Source organism: Epinephelus moara, chromosome 16 (assembly GCF_006386435.1).
Source record: "Epinephelus moara isolate mb chromosome 16, YSFRI_EMoa_1.0, whole genome shotgun sequence".
Taxonomy (NCBI): Eukaryota; Metazoa; Chordata; class Actinopteri; order Perciformes; family Serranidae; genus Epinephelus; species Epinephelus moara.
In genome coordinates this window covers 28,304,979-28,322,781 of record NC_065521.1, presented here as the reverse complement: position 1 = coordinate 28,322,781, position 17,803 = coordinate 28,304,979, and the positions used below count along the sequence as shown (strand labels likewise).

Sequence of the window (17,803 nt, the reverse complement as noted above, 5' to 3'; positions counted from 1 at the left end):
GTTCTAAGAAAACTCCGACCAATCATTGCATTCGGACCGAATGATTGGCCGAGCGTCCTGTCTGTCTTCCCCACGTGGAGGCCTCTGACTGACATAACCGCTCACGTAACAGCATCCAGTTGCTAATGGCTAACGTTAGCCTACTGTAGCGTAGCCTCTGAAACATTAACGTTATGTTCCTTGTACGTTCCCGCTTACTAGTAACGTTAACGCTACTATCTAATGTTAGCACTGTAACCTTATTCTAAAACTCATCAGTCATCACTGACTCCGACTGAGTTTTAAAACTCCAGGGTTGTGTCTGACTGTCTTGGTTGTAACGTTACACTCGCTCTCCTCTTCTGTGTATCTAACGTTACCTTGCCAACGCCTACGTCTATCATAGACGTAATGAGGACGTAATGGAGGAGGGGGGAGAAGGCCTTTGGAGGGAGGTGAAGTTGCAGGAGGGAATGGGACTTTGGAGGGAGGCAGGAGTTGTGGATGTTAAAAAATCTTCTAAGTGCTGTGTGAAATGCAAGAAAGGTAAGAGTAGCTTTAAGTTATTAAAGAGAAAAGGTGAGCACACATTAGCAGGTGCCCGTCTCAGACATGAGAGATTTGTATGATTAGACTGCTCAATTCAGTGTTTTTACTGGTTTAAATCTCTGAGTCAATTTGTTTTGGAGAGGAGGAGACCTCTAAAGAAAAACCTCCTCAGCAATAAATAACTAACTGGGAGAAGTTTCAGCTGGTTGCAGTCTGCAATCCTCACCAGTAGATGTCACTAAATCCCCCTAAATCTTACACACTGTTCCTTTAAAGTACGGCTAAAGCTAACAGACATCAATTCTGCAGTTTTGGATGCACTGTATCTTATAAATAGCTGGCTTATTGGTAATCCAGTCAGTAGGATTCACCATCTGGAGACAAAAATATCTGCACAAAATGTCGTCTGTCAAGATTTCAGTGTGGAGCAAACAGCAGATTGACTGAGTGATGTTGCCATCCCAAGAGCCACACCGGAGACACAGAGAGAGGAAGACACTAAGGTGAGTTGGGTGAAAATGGACTGACATTTCTATTTTGTGACCTCTTTTCTGGTGCTTTTTCTTTAGTAGCAGTGAAAGGGGAATAGGGGTCAGTGGGCTGGGTGAGAGGTAGCAAGCATTGTCTTCTTACATCTCTTTCCTCTGGATGGAGACTGAGGTAGAGAGGGAGGATGAGGAAGATACATTTAGGGAGAGTAACAGCTGGGAGGTCAAAGTCGACATTCACTTTTTCTAAATACATGCTTTTGTGCGGATGTGCGTGTCAGTGTTTCTCCATCACAAAGAATTAGTGAGTTCAGCTGAAGGTCAGTGCTGTACAGAAACCATCTTGAGGCCAAAGGTGACTGTAGATGTCAGTGAAGCTTATTTAATACACTCATACTCCCTCTGGTTTCACTCTACAGCCAGTGAGAGGTGACAAAGATATCATACCCAAATATGGCTGAGAAAAAAAAAGTGGATAATCTGTTAAATCCACCTTTTATTATGAAGCTGGATTTCTGTCAGTGTGGGGAAGTAATTAATCCATAATTCACGACAAGCACTGATATATTAATATTAAGTTACAAAGCCTTTCCAGTCTCTTAACTGTTATTTAAAATTTGCAGACTTGGCTGGATTCCTGCCAAATGCCTATTGTAGCATAGCTTTTATTGGCTGTTCGCTACTGCAAAAAAAAGGAAAACAAAAACACTACAGTGAAATACAAAAACACAAGACTGTGCAAGCCTGCAGAGAAAGCCCCTCGACAATACAGTCAGGAAGTGAAATCTTTGACCCATAACTTTTGTCCATTGAAAGTAGTTAAAAATAGACTACAGAATACACTCTTGACAACGAATGATATGTACTGAAACATTTTCTAGGTATAGAACCACGACCTCTGCTAAAAAAAGGTGGTCTGGTATGTATATGTATATGATGTGTTGCTTTGGGTGTTCTAGGCCTGTTATATCTGACAGGGACATCTGTGGGGCCTTTGCAGTTATATTGCTGGTATAAATTTGTGGATTTCCTTATCCAGATAAGACATCTAGATGCAGACTGCATGTTAAAGGTCCAGTGTGTAGGATTTACTGGTATCCAGCGGTGAAGTTGCACTTGAACTTCTCAAGTGTGCAAAGCGTTTAGGAGAACTCATTCTCGGAACCCATCGGCTGTATTCGGCGTCTGACTTCTGGCAGACGGCGATACAGCCTCTGGGGGCAGCCCCCCGATTTTTTGGCATTCCGGTTTGATTTGGGCGGAGGACGCGAATTTCCGTTTCCGACTTCCGTTTATATATAAGTAAATATGCTTAACCATTGCGATGGATTCAGAGTTTGCAGTGACGCCAATTATGTTCCGCCTCGTTAGTTCACCGCACGGAGCATTTAACCTGGCAACAACTGCAGCCGGCTCAAACGTGATTGGTCAATATCACGCGGACTACAAACAGCCTATAACCGGAAACCAGGGCTCTTCCACTTTTCTTCCGGAGGCAAGATCTCGGGGTTTGCTTACAGACTCTACATTCACTGAATGTAGAGTCTGTATATAGAGACTAAGGAGAACTACAGTGGCAAACACTAGACACCATGTTTGGTTTGTCTGTCCTGGGCTACTATAAACAACATATCAGACTCCCTGAAGAGGACCCACTCCATACAAGCCCCAGGAACAGCGCCAGTCTTTGGCCACACACACATCACATTACAACTTCCGGGTCCATTGCGGGACGCCATTGGGCCCAAAATGACTTTCTCACATGGATTTACATTGTGAAAGACGCCTGTAAAGTCAGAAGCGCTCACTCCACAGCAAAATCTGGGGTCCGAAACATCCCAAGAGGTACACTGCACAGCACACTGAATAGAAACCCACAAAGAAGACTGTTCGACTTGAAGCAACCTCAGTCTCAGAGTGATGATTTGAATCTCAGACTTTCAAGGGGCAGCCCTAGAAAACATAATTCTGAATATTATATACCATTTCTGCCAATAGATGCCCCTAAATCCTACACACCAGACCTTTACTGTCATGTATACATGGAGAGCTAGTGCTAATTACTCTACCTGCTCAATGCTTTGTTTTACATGCTATCATAAGTAGTAGTTTTTGCAGCTCTAAGTTGGTTCCCTAATGTAAAGTAAGAATTTGTTGCACTGCATTTTTTACAGAAAGTAAATTTAACAGTACATTATTTAACAGTAAAGAAGCATGATTGATTGCTTTGTGCTTTTTTAACTGAAATCTAAGCTAAAATCAAAGCTGTTTAGTTTAGCACACATTGTTACACTCTTTGTACCTCAAACACTTGTGGTCAGTTAATCACTCCCTGTCTTAACGTGAACTGATGGTGCTGTCTAAATAAAGAATACTGAGAAGTACTGTAAGTCGCTCCGAATGAGACTCTCTGCCAAATGCTGTGACTGTAAATGTTGCCTGGAATATCTCCATATATCAACCCCATGAGTAAATCCCTTAAAACCCATGATAATAACTCTTACTATCTTCATGAATAATTAGCCTTGATTTAATGAAGAAATTATTGAGGGGGAAAGAAATAATTTGATTTGGTTCAGCGTATGAACTGAAGTGCTCTGACTGTACACACGCACTACATTATTTGCATTTCAACGTGCTACATTTCAGTACATGGTTTCTAAATAGCTGGAAAGCTGAACTCTCTCATCTTACTTTTCTTACATGTTGCATTTACAAACCTCATGACACAGAGCCATGATTAATTCACACTGCAGGGTTCTGTATGCATGTCATGTGCTCAGTATCTCCTGTCATTTTGCAAACTCCAAATACATCTTAATTGAGACAAGTACAGGTCAGCTCACCACTAATCCTGACCTTAAAAAAAGAAAAGGTTACAGACCTGGATCTAAATCACCATGGACAAATTACTTCCTTAACCCCTCTCATAAATCCAAGATAAGGGGTCAGTGACATCACATTTAGGCACTATCTTTCAGTCATACCTGCATCACCCATTCTAATTAGTAGCACTAACAATGGCCACCACTTTTCTTTCTACTGCAAAAAAAAAATCAATATTCACTCATCTGCATTGATCATTGCTTTTCACAAGCTGTTGGCTCCAAAATAAATGCTCTATAAATCAGAGCACGGTGACAATGACTTGCGAAAGAGGGTGGAGACACATGCACAGCCACTCTCATCTTAGCCACACACGCCCCTTTACGGACACAAGTGAACATGAGCAGACACAGGTACCGAAAGCGCAGACACCCCTCCCTCCATACAATGTCCACATGCACATGTAACCCATGCACCACAGCAACAAACTGTGTACGTGAAAGGTCTTGTGTGGTTGTCTGGGAGACAGAGAGCAGTCCATTGATCTAGGAGGAGCAGTGATCAAAAGAAGCTGGTCTTTGATAAGGATATTAATCATACTCAGGCATGGCTATGCTAATGACTACAACACAACCAAACACTCCGACTCTCATCAATACTTCATCAAATAGAACGGCCTAATGAGTCTGCGAAGACAACTAGATGCATAGAGAACGGCTGACGTGTTTTGTTATGTGTAACAGAGTGCACTCTAAGAGAGCACTGGAATGAGTTCTTTTTAAATGCTCAAACAAATATACTATTTATACTATATACTGTGAAATAAAGGCCTTGTAAACTGACTGCAAGAAATTAAATGCAAGTTACAACATAAAGTCTTAGCACAGACTGTATAACAGAAGTGGATGTAGCTACCGTGACATCACAAAATTGGTGACATTTACACAAAATGGGACCATAATTTTAAAAAAAAAGGACATGTTGTTGTATCAAAGGAAGACTTGAAACCAGCATTAACTCATTCCTCATTAGGAAAATTGTTAACTGAGGTAATAAATCAAGTGACAAGTAGAGTCATTTTCTCGTACATTTCAATGTCTTCTTTTTGAAACCAGTAGAGTTGCCTGCTTCTGGCCATTAGAAGAATGAAGGTCTGAGGCACTTCTCAACTGGCTTCACCTCCGAGAACCAGAGATAACCCTTGAGTCTTACACATGTAGTTAGGTAGCTAGTAATGGCATGCGCCAAAAAATACACTGGTTTATAAAAGCGTGTACGCCTGCCATTGCGCGATATCCTTATTAATCCAAGTTAATCCCAAATTACCTTGGAATTGCCCACATGTGGATCAGCCTCTACACGCACACATTCTATCATAAATGGTCAATGTAAAGCACCTCACGAATGTTAATGCATAGAAATGAGGCAGCTGATAGTTCTTTATTCCGAATCATGGAAACGAGTGTCACTGCAGATTATATGTTTACAGCAATCAGACTGATTCCGTCATCATCGTGACAATCAGTGGTATCCCCACTCCTGGATTAATATTAGAAAACAGGTTTTAATGGTGAACACAATTTCATTATTTAAGTTTTGCTAAGGTAAGCACGGCCTGCATTACGATTAGGACTCATAGAGAGGGTTTTTTATTCATAAAGCCCAATATCACAAATCACAATTTCCCTCAGAGGGCTTTACAGCATACGGCATCCCTCTGTCCGTTAACGGGGGAAAAAATGGTAACCTCAGAAAGAGCAACTGAGGAAGGATCCCTCTTCCAGGACCGACAGACGTGCAATAGATGTCGTGGTTTATTGATTGTGCCAGAGCGGTAACCGGCTTTATTTCCAGACTTAGTGAATTTACACAAACCAGATGTGTCTCCAGTGCGCTTTGTGTTCGCACAGTCGTGTTTACTGCAGTGATTTTACACAGTAGTAGAAGATATTATTTAAAAAACTATTGACGCTCTGTTCTGCAATTACTTAAGGCTATTTGATGTGTGCATTTCCAGCATACAGTCCAGTCCTCTCCTCTGCACTCAGGGGAATGTCATGGCGAGACAGCACTGATGAAATATTGAGTGGACTTTGATTTGAAATGTTGTCTTAAAATTTTACAGTTGAAAGGTGCTTATGGAAAAATTATGGCTCACTAGCACAAGCACAAACACCACTGCTGGTTTTTAATGTTTATGATGTGAGAGACATCATTATACATATAATGATTCTTCTTGCATTTAATTTCTGCAATCTGGCTTTAATTCGCCACAAAACTATCCGCGTTGCAAGTTTTTCCCTGTCGACAAAATTTTTGTATGCATGGGTCAGAGTTTGTTTTTATAGATCACAGCTTGTGGCGTACGCCTCTTTCAGGCCTTGCTTTGTGCATATGCAATAGTTATAAATGACAACCTGGGTCTATTCCATGGAGTCCACCTAGCCCAGAACGGACAAACACAACACTGGCCATAGATGGGGCCTTTCATGTTTTTGCATCAGCCATTGTAGCTCATCAATGCGCTTGGCACATGGGAGAACTTTCAGTTTAGCATCCTCACCACTGGATCCCACTAAACCCTACTCACTGGACCTTATCCACTTAGCTGTAATGGTTCGCTTTATTACTAGCCTAGCTTCCACCATCAGTCACAAGAGCCTCATTATGTGGTGGACCCCTTGAGTCTCACCAGCAAGACGATGGCAGCAGACCAGTGCTGACAATCAGCATGGAGGTCTTTTAAAAAGTACAATTCATAGTTAGATAGACAGAAAAACCAAGCCATTTATTTCCTTCTATTAATTAGATAACGCTCAACCAATTATCTGTATGGAGAAAATGAGTTTCTCAAGTGGTGCAGCAGTCAGTAAAGTTTGATAAGATACAGGCAAATACCTCATTCCTCTGTGCTGAATAAGCATTTTAATGTTCATAATGTCATTGTGACAAACCTGTTGGGTAATTCCAAACATAACAGATTGGACTGACTGTGATTCACTGCAGCAGAACACGTGATATGTAAAGATACAGCTCTTCAAAATAATACTTTTAATTTGCTCTTATCTGCTTTTTAGATAGTACGCTGACCATTTGCTATTGCATTTAGAGACTCACATTTTAGACCCACTATCATTAAAATGTGAGCCATAAAAGCAATTTGGTCCCAGTGCTAAATGTAAACAGAAGTTCCCTAAACGAGATCATGATGAATAAACATAATAAAAAAACAAAAGACTTAAAGTCTTGTTAGAAACCATTACAAGGTTAACTTTACAAACCTAACTGCTGAACTGGGATCACACTAGAACAATTCATTTTCTTGTGTCTCTTCCACAGCGTGAACAAAGACATGAACTACATGAGGTCTAGATGGACCAGTAATGAAAAGCTGAGGTTTAGTAGCTGCTGCATCTCTCCCACAAACACACACACACACACACACACACACACAAACACCCTCTCTGCCTCCACTCCAGCCAGCCAGACAGCAGTTTATGATACAGGATCACCAAATATGAAAAATGCTCAAAGTTATCATCACTCAAAGGTCAAAATCAATTTGTTTAACAACCTGAGGAACAAAATCCCTCACAGGTCCCATTGCCTAAATGTCTCTGATTTAACTAAAGCCTCACCACTGTGTGCCTGCATGCCCCTCATTTGCCGGATATGAGCTAAGCCTTTTAGCTCTGCTATAGAGTGAGCACAGGGCTCTGAGGACAGCAGTGTTGGTTGGTGGCTCGCTAGCTTGCATGGGTGGTTAAACCTCTTTTTGTCCAATTGCTTATAAGGAGCAGCACAGCCTCTAGGGGTCTGTCTTGGAGGATTTTAGAGTTCTTGTTTGTACCACGGCCAATTTATACCAAAATATGCCCCCTACAATTCTGTCTTGCTGCAAATTTAACTAAGAATCAGATGCAATAAACAGATGCCTGGTTGTGTCTTTTCATCTATCCCTAATTTTCTTTCTCTCCTCTCAGCCCAGACTCAATTTCCCGTCTTTTCTGACATGCTGTTGTCATTAAAGCAACTTCCACTGCCAGGAAGAAAGAGGAGAACTGCACTTCAAAAAGCTATTCACCTGGTATTTCATTGCCCATTGTTGAAGGGGGATTATGGACTCTGACTGAGGCCGGATTATTGTCAGATAAACAAAACACTCAAAAAGCCACAGTGGGCAAGGCAGCAAGTATGTGGCACAGGCAGGGCACCCTTGTTGTTATGTGTCATACATAGTGCTGACGAGCACATGTGTGTGCATGTAACAAGCACAATCTGACATACACACATGGACACAACCCCCCACCCCTCTTCAGTCTTTCCCCGAGTGCAGCACAAACACCGGGGCTAAAGCTCGCAAGTTAGCAGTAAATTAAATATGAGATTGCAGATGATATGATCTCCACAAGGAGAACAAAGCAGAACACACTCTCAACAGCGCAACACTAAGCCCTGAGGCACCTAGACAGGAAGACAAGAAGTCAAGGAAAACATTGTCTGCGGGAACTGGCTTTCATCTTATTTAGTCAGATGAGTATAAATTGCTGCACAGCAGACAGTCAAGATATCTATCCACGGATTTCAGTGCAAGTTAGAGAAGGAAAGAGGGAAATTGCAAATCTGAAATCACATTCACTTGAAGACCCTTTAAAACATGCTTATGCCATCTCAAGGAAAAACCACATACAAGTGCTGTGTCTCAGATCAGATACTTACTTTAGTACACTTAAATGAATGACATTTGCAAGATCTGGCAGCTTTTCAATTGCAACCATGCAATCGCCAACATTTGACGAACAATTGTCACTCATCAAATGCTCATTTTATCTGTTTGTTTGTTCACATGGCATCTTCTATATTATTTAAATAGCCTATTGCATTAAAAATGAATGTGCTGTCATGGCATGTTTCTATGAATGCCCGTGGCTGATACCGGCTGCGTCTATCACCAGCTGATGTACCGAGTTCATAACAGCTGCCACATTATGCTTGTAAAGCATCTGACCACAAATCTAATGCTAAAACTTTCTACAGTGAAGACGACAATTTCACATGCACAAACACCAAGTGTAACTTACGTCCAGAGACCTTATAGTTCATGTCAAAACACTTGTAATGTCAATGCCTGATGATACAATGTACCGCTTGCGGTATCAAAATTAACCCGATAAACAAACTAATGGCTAACATCCGACGACAGTACAGTGGTAGCGAAAAATACACATGTATATTTTGTGCAATGCTTCAGTGTTCAATTCAAAAGTTTGAAATGTGTTTGTGGTCCTGACCCCTCTGTTACATAGGCAACATGGCGACCACTGAGGGTGAGAAGTGTCCAAGTTCACACTCAACTTTTTGCACCATCCATATTCTCAAACCTCTCAGTGTGAACGCATTCATGCATAAAATATCAAGTATAAGTATCCCATTTGAAATAGAGCAAGGGTCTTTTAACATGCAAACACATGCAAAGTCACAGCAATATTTGCCTTTGTGGGTTAAGGCATGCAGACAGCCAAATATTGTCTCTGTGTGTATGGTTAGTTTGTGTGTGTTATGACGTAAACCAAGAGCAGAGACCAGAATGTCAGGCAGGTTTACATTAGTCAGCAGATGCAGTGGGCCACATCATTAGTCACTCTGACACCCACTTCTGGCCCCTGCTTTATTGATGAGGCCAAGCTCAACAACTACCCCCCTCATAATACACAAACAGATACACATGCACACACCCTCGTCTTTCACAGTCCTACTGTAAACGCAAAAGGAGACCGGTTTAGCGTCTCAGGTCTCACCGAGAGACGACTGGCAGCAAAGCGAGCTGCTGCATGTGCACAAAATTAACAGACAACAGAGCGGAAAGTACCATGCTATTTGCCCACAATTCATCTGTCCACAAGCAGATAACAACCGATCCAGAATCAAACATCTGCTCAACACCAGTTCTTCTGGGCAGGTTGTGAATGGTGGGGCACAATGACAGGGTGCCAAGTGTGTCACGGCAATGAGCTCAGAGCCATTTATGGCCTCCATGACTCTGACATTTAGCAGGATGCTGCAATTTGTCAGCCTCTCAGTCTGACTCACACATCCACAACAGGGGACGCTCATGAAACACATTACCATTAGGCCTAATAGTGCCGCATCACAGAACTGTGTGTGTGTGTGTGTGCCTGTGCATGCTGTATAAAATTAATGATGTATGTGTGGTTCCCCTCACTCGCTATAAAACGACTGGTGAAATATATGATGACATATAAATGGGGAAAAACAGGTTGGGAGACGAAACGGATTCATCAAAATTCTCCTCGTGTTCAGTCTCAACTCATTTAAAGCACAATCATGACATTGTAAAAACAAACAATAACAACAGTTGTGGGCTACAGGTTAATTAGGCATTCAGTGAATAATGAAAACATGCATGCCTTAAAAAAATGCGTTAATGACAATAATTATCTCTGCCTGTTGCCCAAACGCAAATAACTGAGCCCACTCACTTTCCTCTTAAAATGGAGAGCGTTTTGATATTCTGCATCAGAGCCTTTGTACCAAGAGGCACTTAATTTTCAAGGCCAGCAACTAGTGTAACTCACAAAGAGCGAGTGAAGGAGGAGGAGGAGGGCTCTCAAAATGCGAAGTCACTGTTTCAGTTCATCCTGCACCGAAAGAGCATTTCTACTAACCACAGGGCATGTTGGAGATGAAAGTAATGATATAATTCCTATCCAATGTTTTGGTTTCACTAAGATGCTTTCAGCTTTTCCCTTTCCTCTACAATCTCCTACATCTCTCTCCCTCTGTTATCGGTGATGTGTAAAGGGCATGCATTGGCACCGCCATTACCGGGAGAGAACATCTTGATGGCCGCTCTTCCCCCAGAAGAATACTGTTAGTTATAAAAGCATAGTGGACACAGACGACAGAAAAGTACTCTGTAGTCTCTTATCATTATGCATAAAGTTTGTAAAGTATGTCTTGGAAAGGGGGGCACTGACTTTTGAAGCAGTTGTAGGTTTTTGGGCCACAGAGTCAGACAGAGATTTCCAGTGGAATCATTGTCAAACATTTACTCTCACATGACAGACCCAACTGCAAATACACATGTACTCACTCGCATGCGCTTGCACACACACACACACACACACACACACACAGCACTCGCAACCAAATAAAAGAAGTGTCTGCTCTGCTCTTACCCGAGCGTTGTCATAGTAACGATGGTGTACCAGAAGGAGGCTGGGATGCTGGTGAATTTGCTGGAGCTTGAACCCTTCTCTGCGTAGAACATGACGGTAGCAAAGATAATTATGGCCATGGTGAGGGAGAAAAGCAGGAAGCCCAGCTCTGAGGCACAGCTCTTCAGCGTGTAGCCCAGGATGCGCAGGCCCTGCGAGTGACGGGAGAACTTAAAGATACGGAACACGCGGAAAACACGGAGTGTCACGAAAGCACCGCTCACGTCCTCGTTGTCAGTCATCACCAGGCCAATGTAGTAGGGCAAGATGGCCACCACATCGATGATGCTCATGACGGACCTCATGAAGCGGTAGCGGCTAGGCGCGGCAAACAGGCGCATCAGGTACTCCACGGTGAAGATCATGACGCAAGCTGTGTCCATGCAGAAAAAGGCCACGGTGTAGCGCTCACCACATGGCACTTCTTTCTGGTTGGGCGACGAGCCGCAGGGCACCGTTTCCACCACATTGGTGATGACAGAGACGGCAATGAAGAAGCCAGTGACATAGTAGAAGACAAGGGCCATGGTGGAAGTGTGGGGGTTCTCGAAAGCCCGCCACATGGTCTCCCTGAAGGTCATGTTAGGCAGCTTAGCGTCCTTGTTGTCCTCCTGGTCATCCATCAGACGCTCCGCATTCTCCCTCTTCCTGTCCTTGTACTCTTCGTAGCAGCAGTCACCGATGATCTCCGGGACAATGCCAAAGAAAGCCAGCTCCTCGTCATAGGAGGAGATGCACTCATAGCGTGGATAGTGGAGCTTGCCTGTGCGGTAGAAGTTGAGCACGCTGCGGAACACGTCAGGGTCCCGGTCAAAGAAGTACTCTTTGGTCTCCTCGTTGTAGAAGAACTCCTTCTCTGAGCTCCCCAGCAGGGTGTCTGGATAGCGGTCCAGCGTGTTCCTCCAGGTCTGAAAGCGCCGTCCACTGACATTAAGAATGATTAGCTCATCCTGACGCTTGTTCTTCTCAGTGGGTGCCACTGGCATGGGCAAATTGGCCACGGGCATCCAGCCGATCGCTGCCGCCCGGGCAAAGGGAAGCCATGCCGCTACTCCCGCCGCCATGCTGTGTCCGGCTTGGGGCGTAGGGGGGAACAAATCCAGCACCTTCACAACCAGCTTGCCTTCAGCTCACTCACCAACTAAAAGGGAAGAGACGGAAGGAGTTAGTAAGGATCGGAAGGACAGGAGTGCTGCTTTGATCATCACGAGAGAGCGATCGATTGGAAAGAGAGGATGAGAATCAAAGATAAATGAAAGCTATAGATGTGGGAGAGAGGAACGTGATGATGGAGACACAGATCTAGCGATTTAACAATGAAGACAAAAACCAACAATACAACTCATATCCGATATGGCAGTCCAGCTGAGACAGCAGAAAAAGTATCTTAAATGGAAATCAAATTAAGCATCACACATAAGGTGAGAAACCTTTACAGTGCACGATACAAATAACATTTCTCTTAGATATAGTGTGCTTTAATGTAATTACAGGGACATACTGCAATTTCCACTAAGCATCATCTTTCCCAGTAATTACTTTAAGGCTATATTTCTTAGATCCCCTCTATTGGGTTACAGTTAAGAAGCAGCCTCCTGAGGACCACGGCTCACTGCATCTTACAGTTAAAAAAAAAAAACTGAAGCAAAGCAACTGCATCACAAAATTACATATAGAGGGTGTTTTTTGTTAACTCTTCAATATACACAGGCACATTTACAAGGCTGTAGGAGGGAGATACAAGCCAGAGATTCAAAACCTGTTGAGTTCCAGCCACTAAATAGAAGATGGATCTTTGTTTTACTCTAAATTGATGACAGTAAATGATCATTATCCGGGTCAAATTCACCATTACATATAGTTTTACCAAGCAATTTTTGACTATCCCTGATGACATATTGGCAACTATCCCTCAACGCGGAAAAGGCAAAAAGCGACACAATGTGCCGGGAGAGGCTGATAACTACACACAGCTGATAGCAACAGCTTTATCTTCCATTGCAACTCACCGACTCAAAATTCTCCATCCAAACAAACGCGACCTTCTTCCACAGCAGTTTAGTTACAAGTCGTAGGTTTGGTTATTTCTCAAAGCCTGTCTGAGGGAAGAGAAATAAAAATTAAACCAGGAGAGGAGAAGTTATTTTAGCGAAGAGGAGGAGAGCTACATGAGACAAACGCTGCTGCTGCTGTTGATGATGATGAGGTGAAAGCGGAAAAGTACCGGAGACGGACGTACCACAGCTGTTTTAATTCAGTTTCCATTATGCCAGTGGAGATGTGACGAGAGAGGACTCCGCCGTGAAGACCGTCTTACGTTGGCTCTTCGGGATGAGTGGTGGGAAGAGACGAAGGAGGAAGAGGAGGAGGAGGAGGAGGAGGAGGAGGAGCAGCATCTCTCTCTCCTCTCTCTCTTTCTCTGCGCAGGGCTGATTTTGGTTCAAAACTGCATTTATGTGAAACCTCGATCAGGACTCGCAACGACGCTCAGAAAGTGGGTTACTCACTGAGGAGAAACATTAAAGATGATACACCCCTCCGTTGTCACTCAAAATTAAGTGACAAAAGGGGTTCCTCTCCTTAAAGCAAAAATGGATGCGCGCATCTAACCATTGATACAGTAGTGCACCAAATGTTGTTTTTTTTCCACATATCAAAGGTTTCCAGCTGAGTTTATCCACAGGATGCATCCCAGCAGGGGCGTCACTGAGAATTCAAGAGCTCCTGAAACATGGCCACCTTGGGCACCTTTAGCCCCCTTTCAACACATTCTCACTCCGACCTCATCACATATTGACGTTTTGGTCATGGACCTTCCTGGGTGAATTGGTTGTTGACATTCTTGGACACTTTGTCAAGTTCTCATCTTTCAAGGTACACCTCCATCTTCACAGGAAATTTAATATTTACAGTCTCTTTCAAAATAAACGCGTCAGTACAACACCCACAAACTGACATTTTTCCTTCCTTCAACAACAAACAAGGTTGAGTTTAGGCAACAAAAGGAAATGGTTAAGTTTAGGCAACAAAACAAGGTTGGGTTTAGGGAACAAAAGGAAATGGTAAGTTTAGGCAACAAAACAAGGTTGGGTTTAGGCAACAAAACAAGGTTTGGTTTAGGCAACAAAACAAGGTTTGGTTTAGGGAACAAAAGGAAATGGTTAAGTTTAGGCAACAAAACAAGGTTGGGTTTAGGGAACAAAAGGAAATGGTTAAGTTTAGGCAACAAAACAAGGTTGGGTTTAGGCAACAAAACAAGGTTTGGTTTAGGCAACAAAAGCAAGTGGTTAGATTTAGGAAAAAAAGAACAGGGTTTGGCTTTAGAATCTTACAGGACGCGAACACCACTCTCCTCCCCACTCGGACTTTTGCCGCCTTAACGTTCGTCCTTGTCCCATCGCGTTTCCCCCTTGACACCGTCAGGCACCATTAAATTATTACGGCAACCGCCTGCGCATCATGCTGATGTTAAAGGACGCCCTTTTTCATTGGTTTCTGACACCACCACCCAAGTCACTGCCCAAACACCTGATTTCGATGACTTCAGAGTGAGACCTGGCTCCGCATTTCCACCGAGCAGTACGGTACAGTTCAGTTCTGTTCGGTACGCTTATTTTCTGTTTCCACTGTAAAAAGTTGTGGATGGTACCAATCAAACGTTCCATACCATCCCCATATTTGGTCCCCCCTCTGCTGGGGTACCTAGCACACAGATCTGGTACTAAAAGGTGGAGCTGTGAACACTGCAGTCTGTTGATTGGTCAATAGAGGACGGTCACTCTGCTCAGGGCTGAGTTGTGGCTGGTTTTGAGGCTCATGTAACCACTGTTCATACTGTGGAGAGTTTTATAGTAGACTGTAACTATAACATGAATTGAGGATGTGAACCAATCAACACACCGTGACAACTTTGACCATCACTTTAGTTTTTATATGACATTCACTTTTAGTAATGAGTGGATCTTCAAGCATTTATATATACTAATTTCAGCCACATCATGTGAATTGCATATATTCTAATCCTCACTCAGAGAAAAAAACAGCATCACTGATTGCTGTTCCCATGGGCAACACTAAACCCGTGAGCTTGCCTTAGAAGGACTAAATGCACAAACCGGCTATTTTTAGATATCCCACAGAGAGAGACTCTCACTGCAGCCTGTTTTATTTTGTTCTGAAAATGTCTGCGTGCAACCCCTTTCTGTGGACGATATATGAGGTACAGACTTTCATCTGTGTCACCGGTTATGAGGGAATACAGTGAGTGCTGGACAGAGCAGTGAGTGACAACAACCCTGCAAACATTTAAGGGTAGGCTACTGGTTGCAGTGGAAACTCTACAATCTAGGTACCATGTCCGAAGGGTTACTTTTGGTTCCAAAGGTATGATTTATTTTTCTCTTTCTTTTAAAATATAGCATACTCTATTTTTGGTGATCCACAATTAAATAATCACATTATTCTACTTGCATACAATGTGGCTCTTGTCCAGGTCCCTCTCCCATTGGCCAAATCGACAAGCCTGGAGCAGGCCACGTTCTGGCCTTCATCCCAGCTTAAAAATTGACATCCACAGAAAATTTTGTGGTAAGTTTCTAGGGAGGAAGTGGGCACTCTCCTATAAATTACAATGGCTTTTTGGCTGATATGTGGGTGTACTAAATGCCTAGAAGAATAAGTCATAAGTTTTTAGTATCTTTGTCGCTATTATGACTGTAAGGGAGCCGGGAGGGACAGTTCCACTAGGCGCAGCTCTACCTGGTCAGGCTGCAACCCGATATTGTTACTTAAGCCACACAGCGTCATACCACACCAGGAGTGTTTCAGAAGCAGAGCGTTTTGCCTGCCTGGTTTTGTAGAATTGCAGATTTTGTTCATTTTTCCTTGATATTTGTGCTCCTATGATATTGTCTATTTTAGTTGTGTTTATTGTTGTACTTTGCTGTGCTATAGCCTACAGACAAAGTTAATACCATTAAAAGTCCAGTTATAAACAACATAGATCAAAGATATGTGGCTGAGTTTCAGTTAGTAAAATATATTCATCCTTATAAATATACTATATCTATATTTTAGATACAGTGCCTGTTAGCAGAAGTTAATCTGCTCTTTGTAACGCGCTGCAGCTCTGTCAAAGCTAGATGAGGCATGTCTTTTTATAAGCTTCTGGGATGCTTCTGAAACGTGCCGCGGTGCGTCTGAATACAAAAATTGTCTAGAGTGGCTGCAATCAGCTCAGGCCGTCTGCCTGACGAAGATCTGCACTCTACTGAGTGCACACTTATTTGGCAAAAATAAGCTTAAAATGCCTTTTCTTTTAGCTCCCCTTTGGTTTACTCAGGGAAATATTTGGCTCTTTAGTGGCTAAATGCTCTACATATAAAAATATTGATATCAGCAGCTTTAAAAACTCCTGGAATATTTTTGTGGACCCTCTTTAACTGTTGACCCCTGTCAGCCCTCCAGAGTAGAGGTCTTCACAGGTCCAAAATGTTTCACCCAATCTAAAATGGACTAGTGGAAAAGTTACCCACCCGAAGTATATCAATCAGTTTTCATGACAGAGGCCCAATCTAAACAGACCCGAGGATAATTAGAACTGAACAGATTCACGTAGAGAAAGAATGCTGGCTCCAGCTGCAGCCTAAAAGAGTTGCAATATGGTTATAATGCCCTAAGACCGAAGAAACTAATTCCAATATCAATTTGTTTATATGCTTCAAAGACTCATAGAAATAATAACAATTCATATTTTCACCGCCTGCTCTGTAGCTGATTGGGACAGGAGATCATAATTTTCTAACCAACTCAATAAGTGTCAAGTAAATTCCAATGTGCGATAATAATAATAATACTGCAATTTAATGGTTTAAATTATTTACACAGGCTATTGTTTTTGAAAGATATTATGGCACAGCATGTCATCAGAGGACATTAAATCTACTGCCCTCAGACCTGTGGCACTAAAGCAAGATCCTACCCGACTTGATGAGAGTGAGTATAATTTGGACCCATCCATCCATTTTCGTCCACTTATCCGGGGCCAGGTCTTGGGTGCATCAGGCCAAGCAAAGCACCCCATTGGTCCCTCTCACCAGCAACACTTTCCAGCTCCTCCTGGGGGACCCCAAGTTGTTCCCAGGCCAGATGAGATATGTAATCCTTCCAGCATGTTCTGGGTCTGCCCCAAGGCCTCCTACCAGTGGGACATGCCAGAAAAACCTCCAGCGGGAGGTGCCCAGGAGGCATCCTGATCAGATGACTGAACCACGTCAACTGACCCCTTTCAATGCAAAGGAGCAGCGGCTCTACTCCGAGCTCCCTCCAGATGTCCAAGCTCCTTACCGTATCTCTAAGGCTGAGCCCAGCCACCCCACGGAGGAAACTCATTTCAACCGCTTGTATCCATGATCTCATTCTTACGGTGGTGAGGGTTGGGACGTAGATGGACCAGTAAATCGAAAGCTTCGCCCTCAGACTCAGCTCCCTCTTCACCTCGATGGTCCGGTGCAGCTCCCACATCACTGCAGAAGAAACACCAAACCACTAATCCATCTCATGCTCCATTCTACCCTCACTCATGAACAAGACCCCGAGATACTTGAACCCCCTTGCTTGAGGCAGCAACTCTCCCCCAACCCAGAGGGGGCAATCCACCAGTTTCTTTCAGAGAACTATGAAATATGGACCCGCTGGAACCACATGGACCTGTGAGGACCCCTG

At 43.2% G+C, this 17,803-nt stretch overlaps 1 protein-coding gene across 3 annotated transcripts in view; it reads right to left on the bottom strand.

Moving 5' to 3' along the window:
• Positions 1–13,409, bottom strand: part of LOC126403362 (potassium voltage-gated channel subfamily D member 3-like) — a 126,763-nt gene extending 113,354 nt beyond the window's left edge. For 2 of the 3 annotated variants that reach the window (XM_050065971.1, XM_050065973.1), the window contains exons 1-3: positions 13,320–13,409; positions 13,090–13,179; positions 11,042–12,221 (exon numbers count right to left, since the gene is read on the bottom strand). In XM_050065971.1, the coding sequence (XP_049921928.1) occupies positions 11,042–12,144 (1,103 nt within the window). In that variant the 5' untranslated portion in view covers positions 12,145–12,221; positions 13,090–13,179; positions 13,320–13,409. The remainder of the gene's footprint in view (positions 1–11,041; positions 12,222–13,089; positions 13,180–13,319) is intronic. The other variant, XM_050065972.1, reaches the window with a different exon arrangement.
• Positions 13,410–17,803: the final 4,394 nt, after the last annotated feature.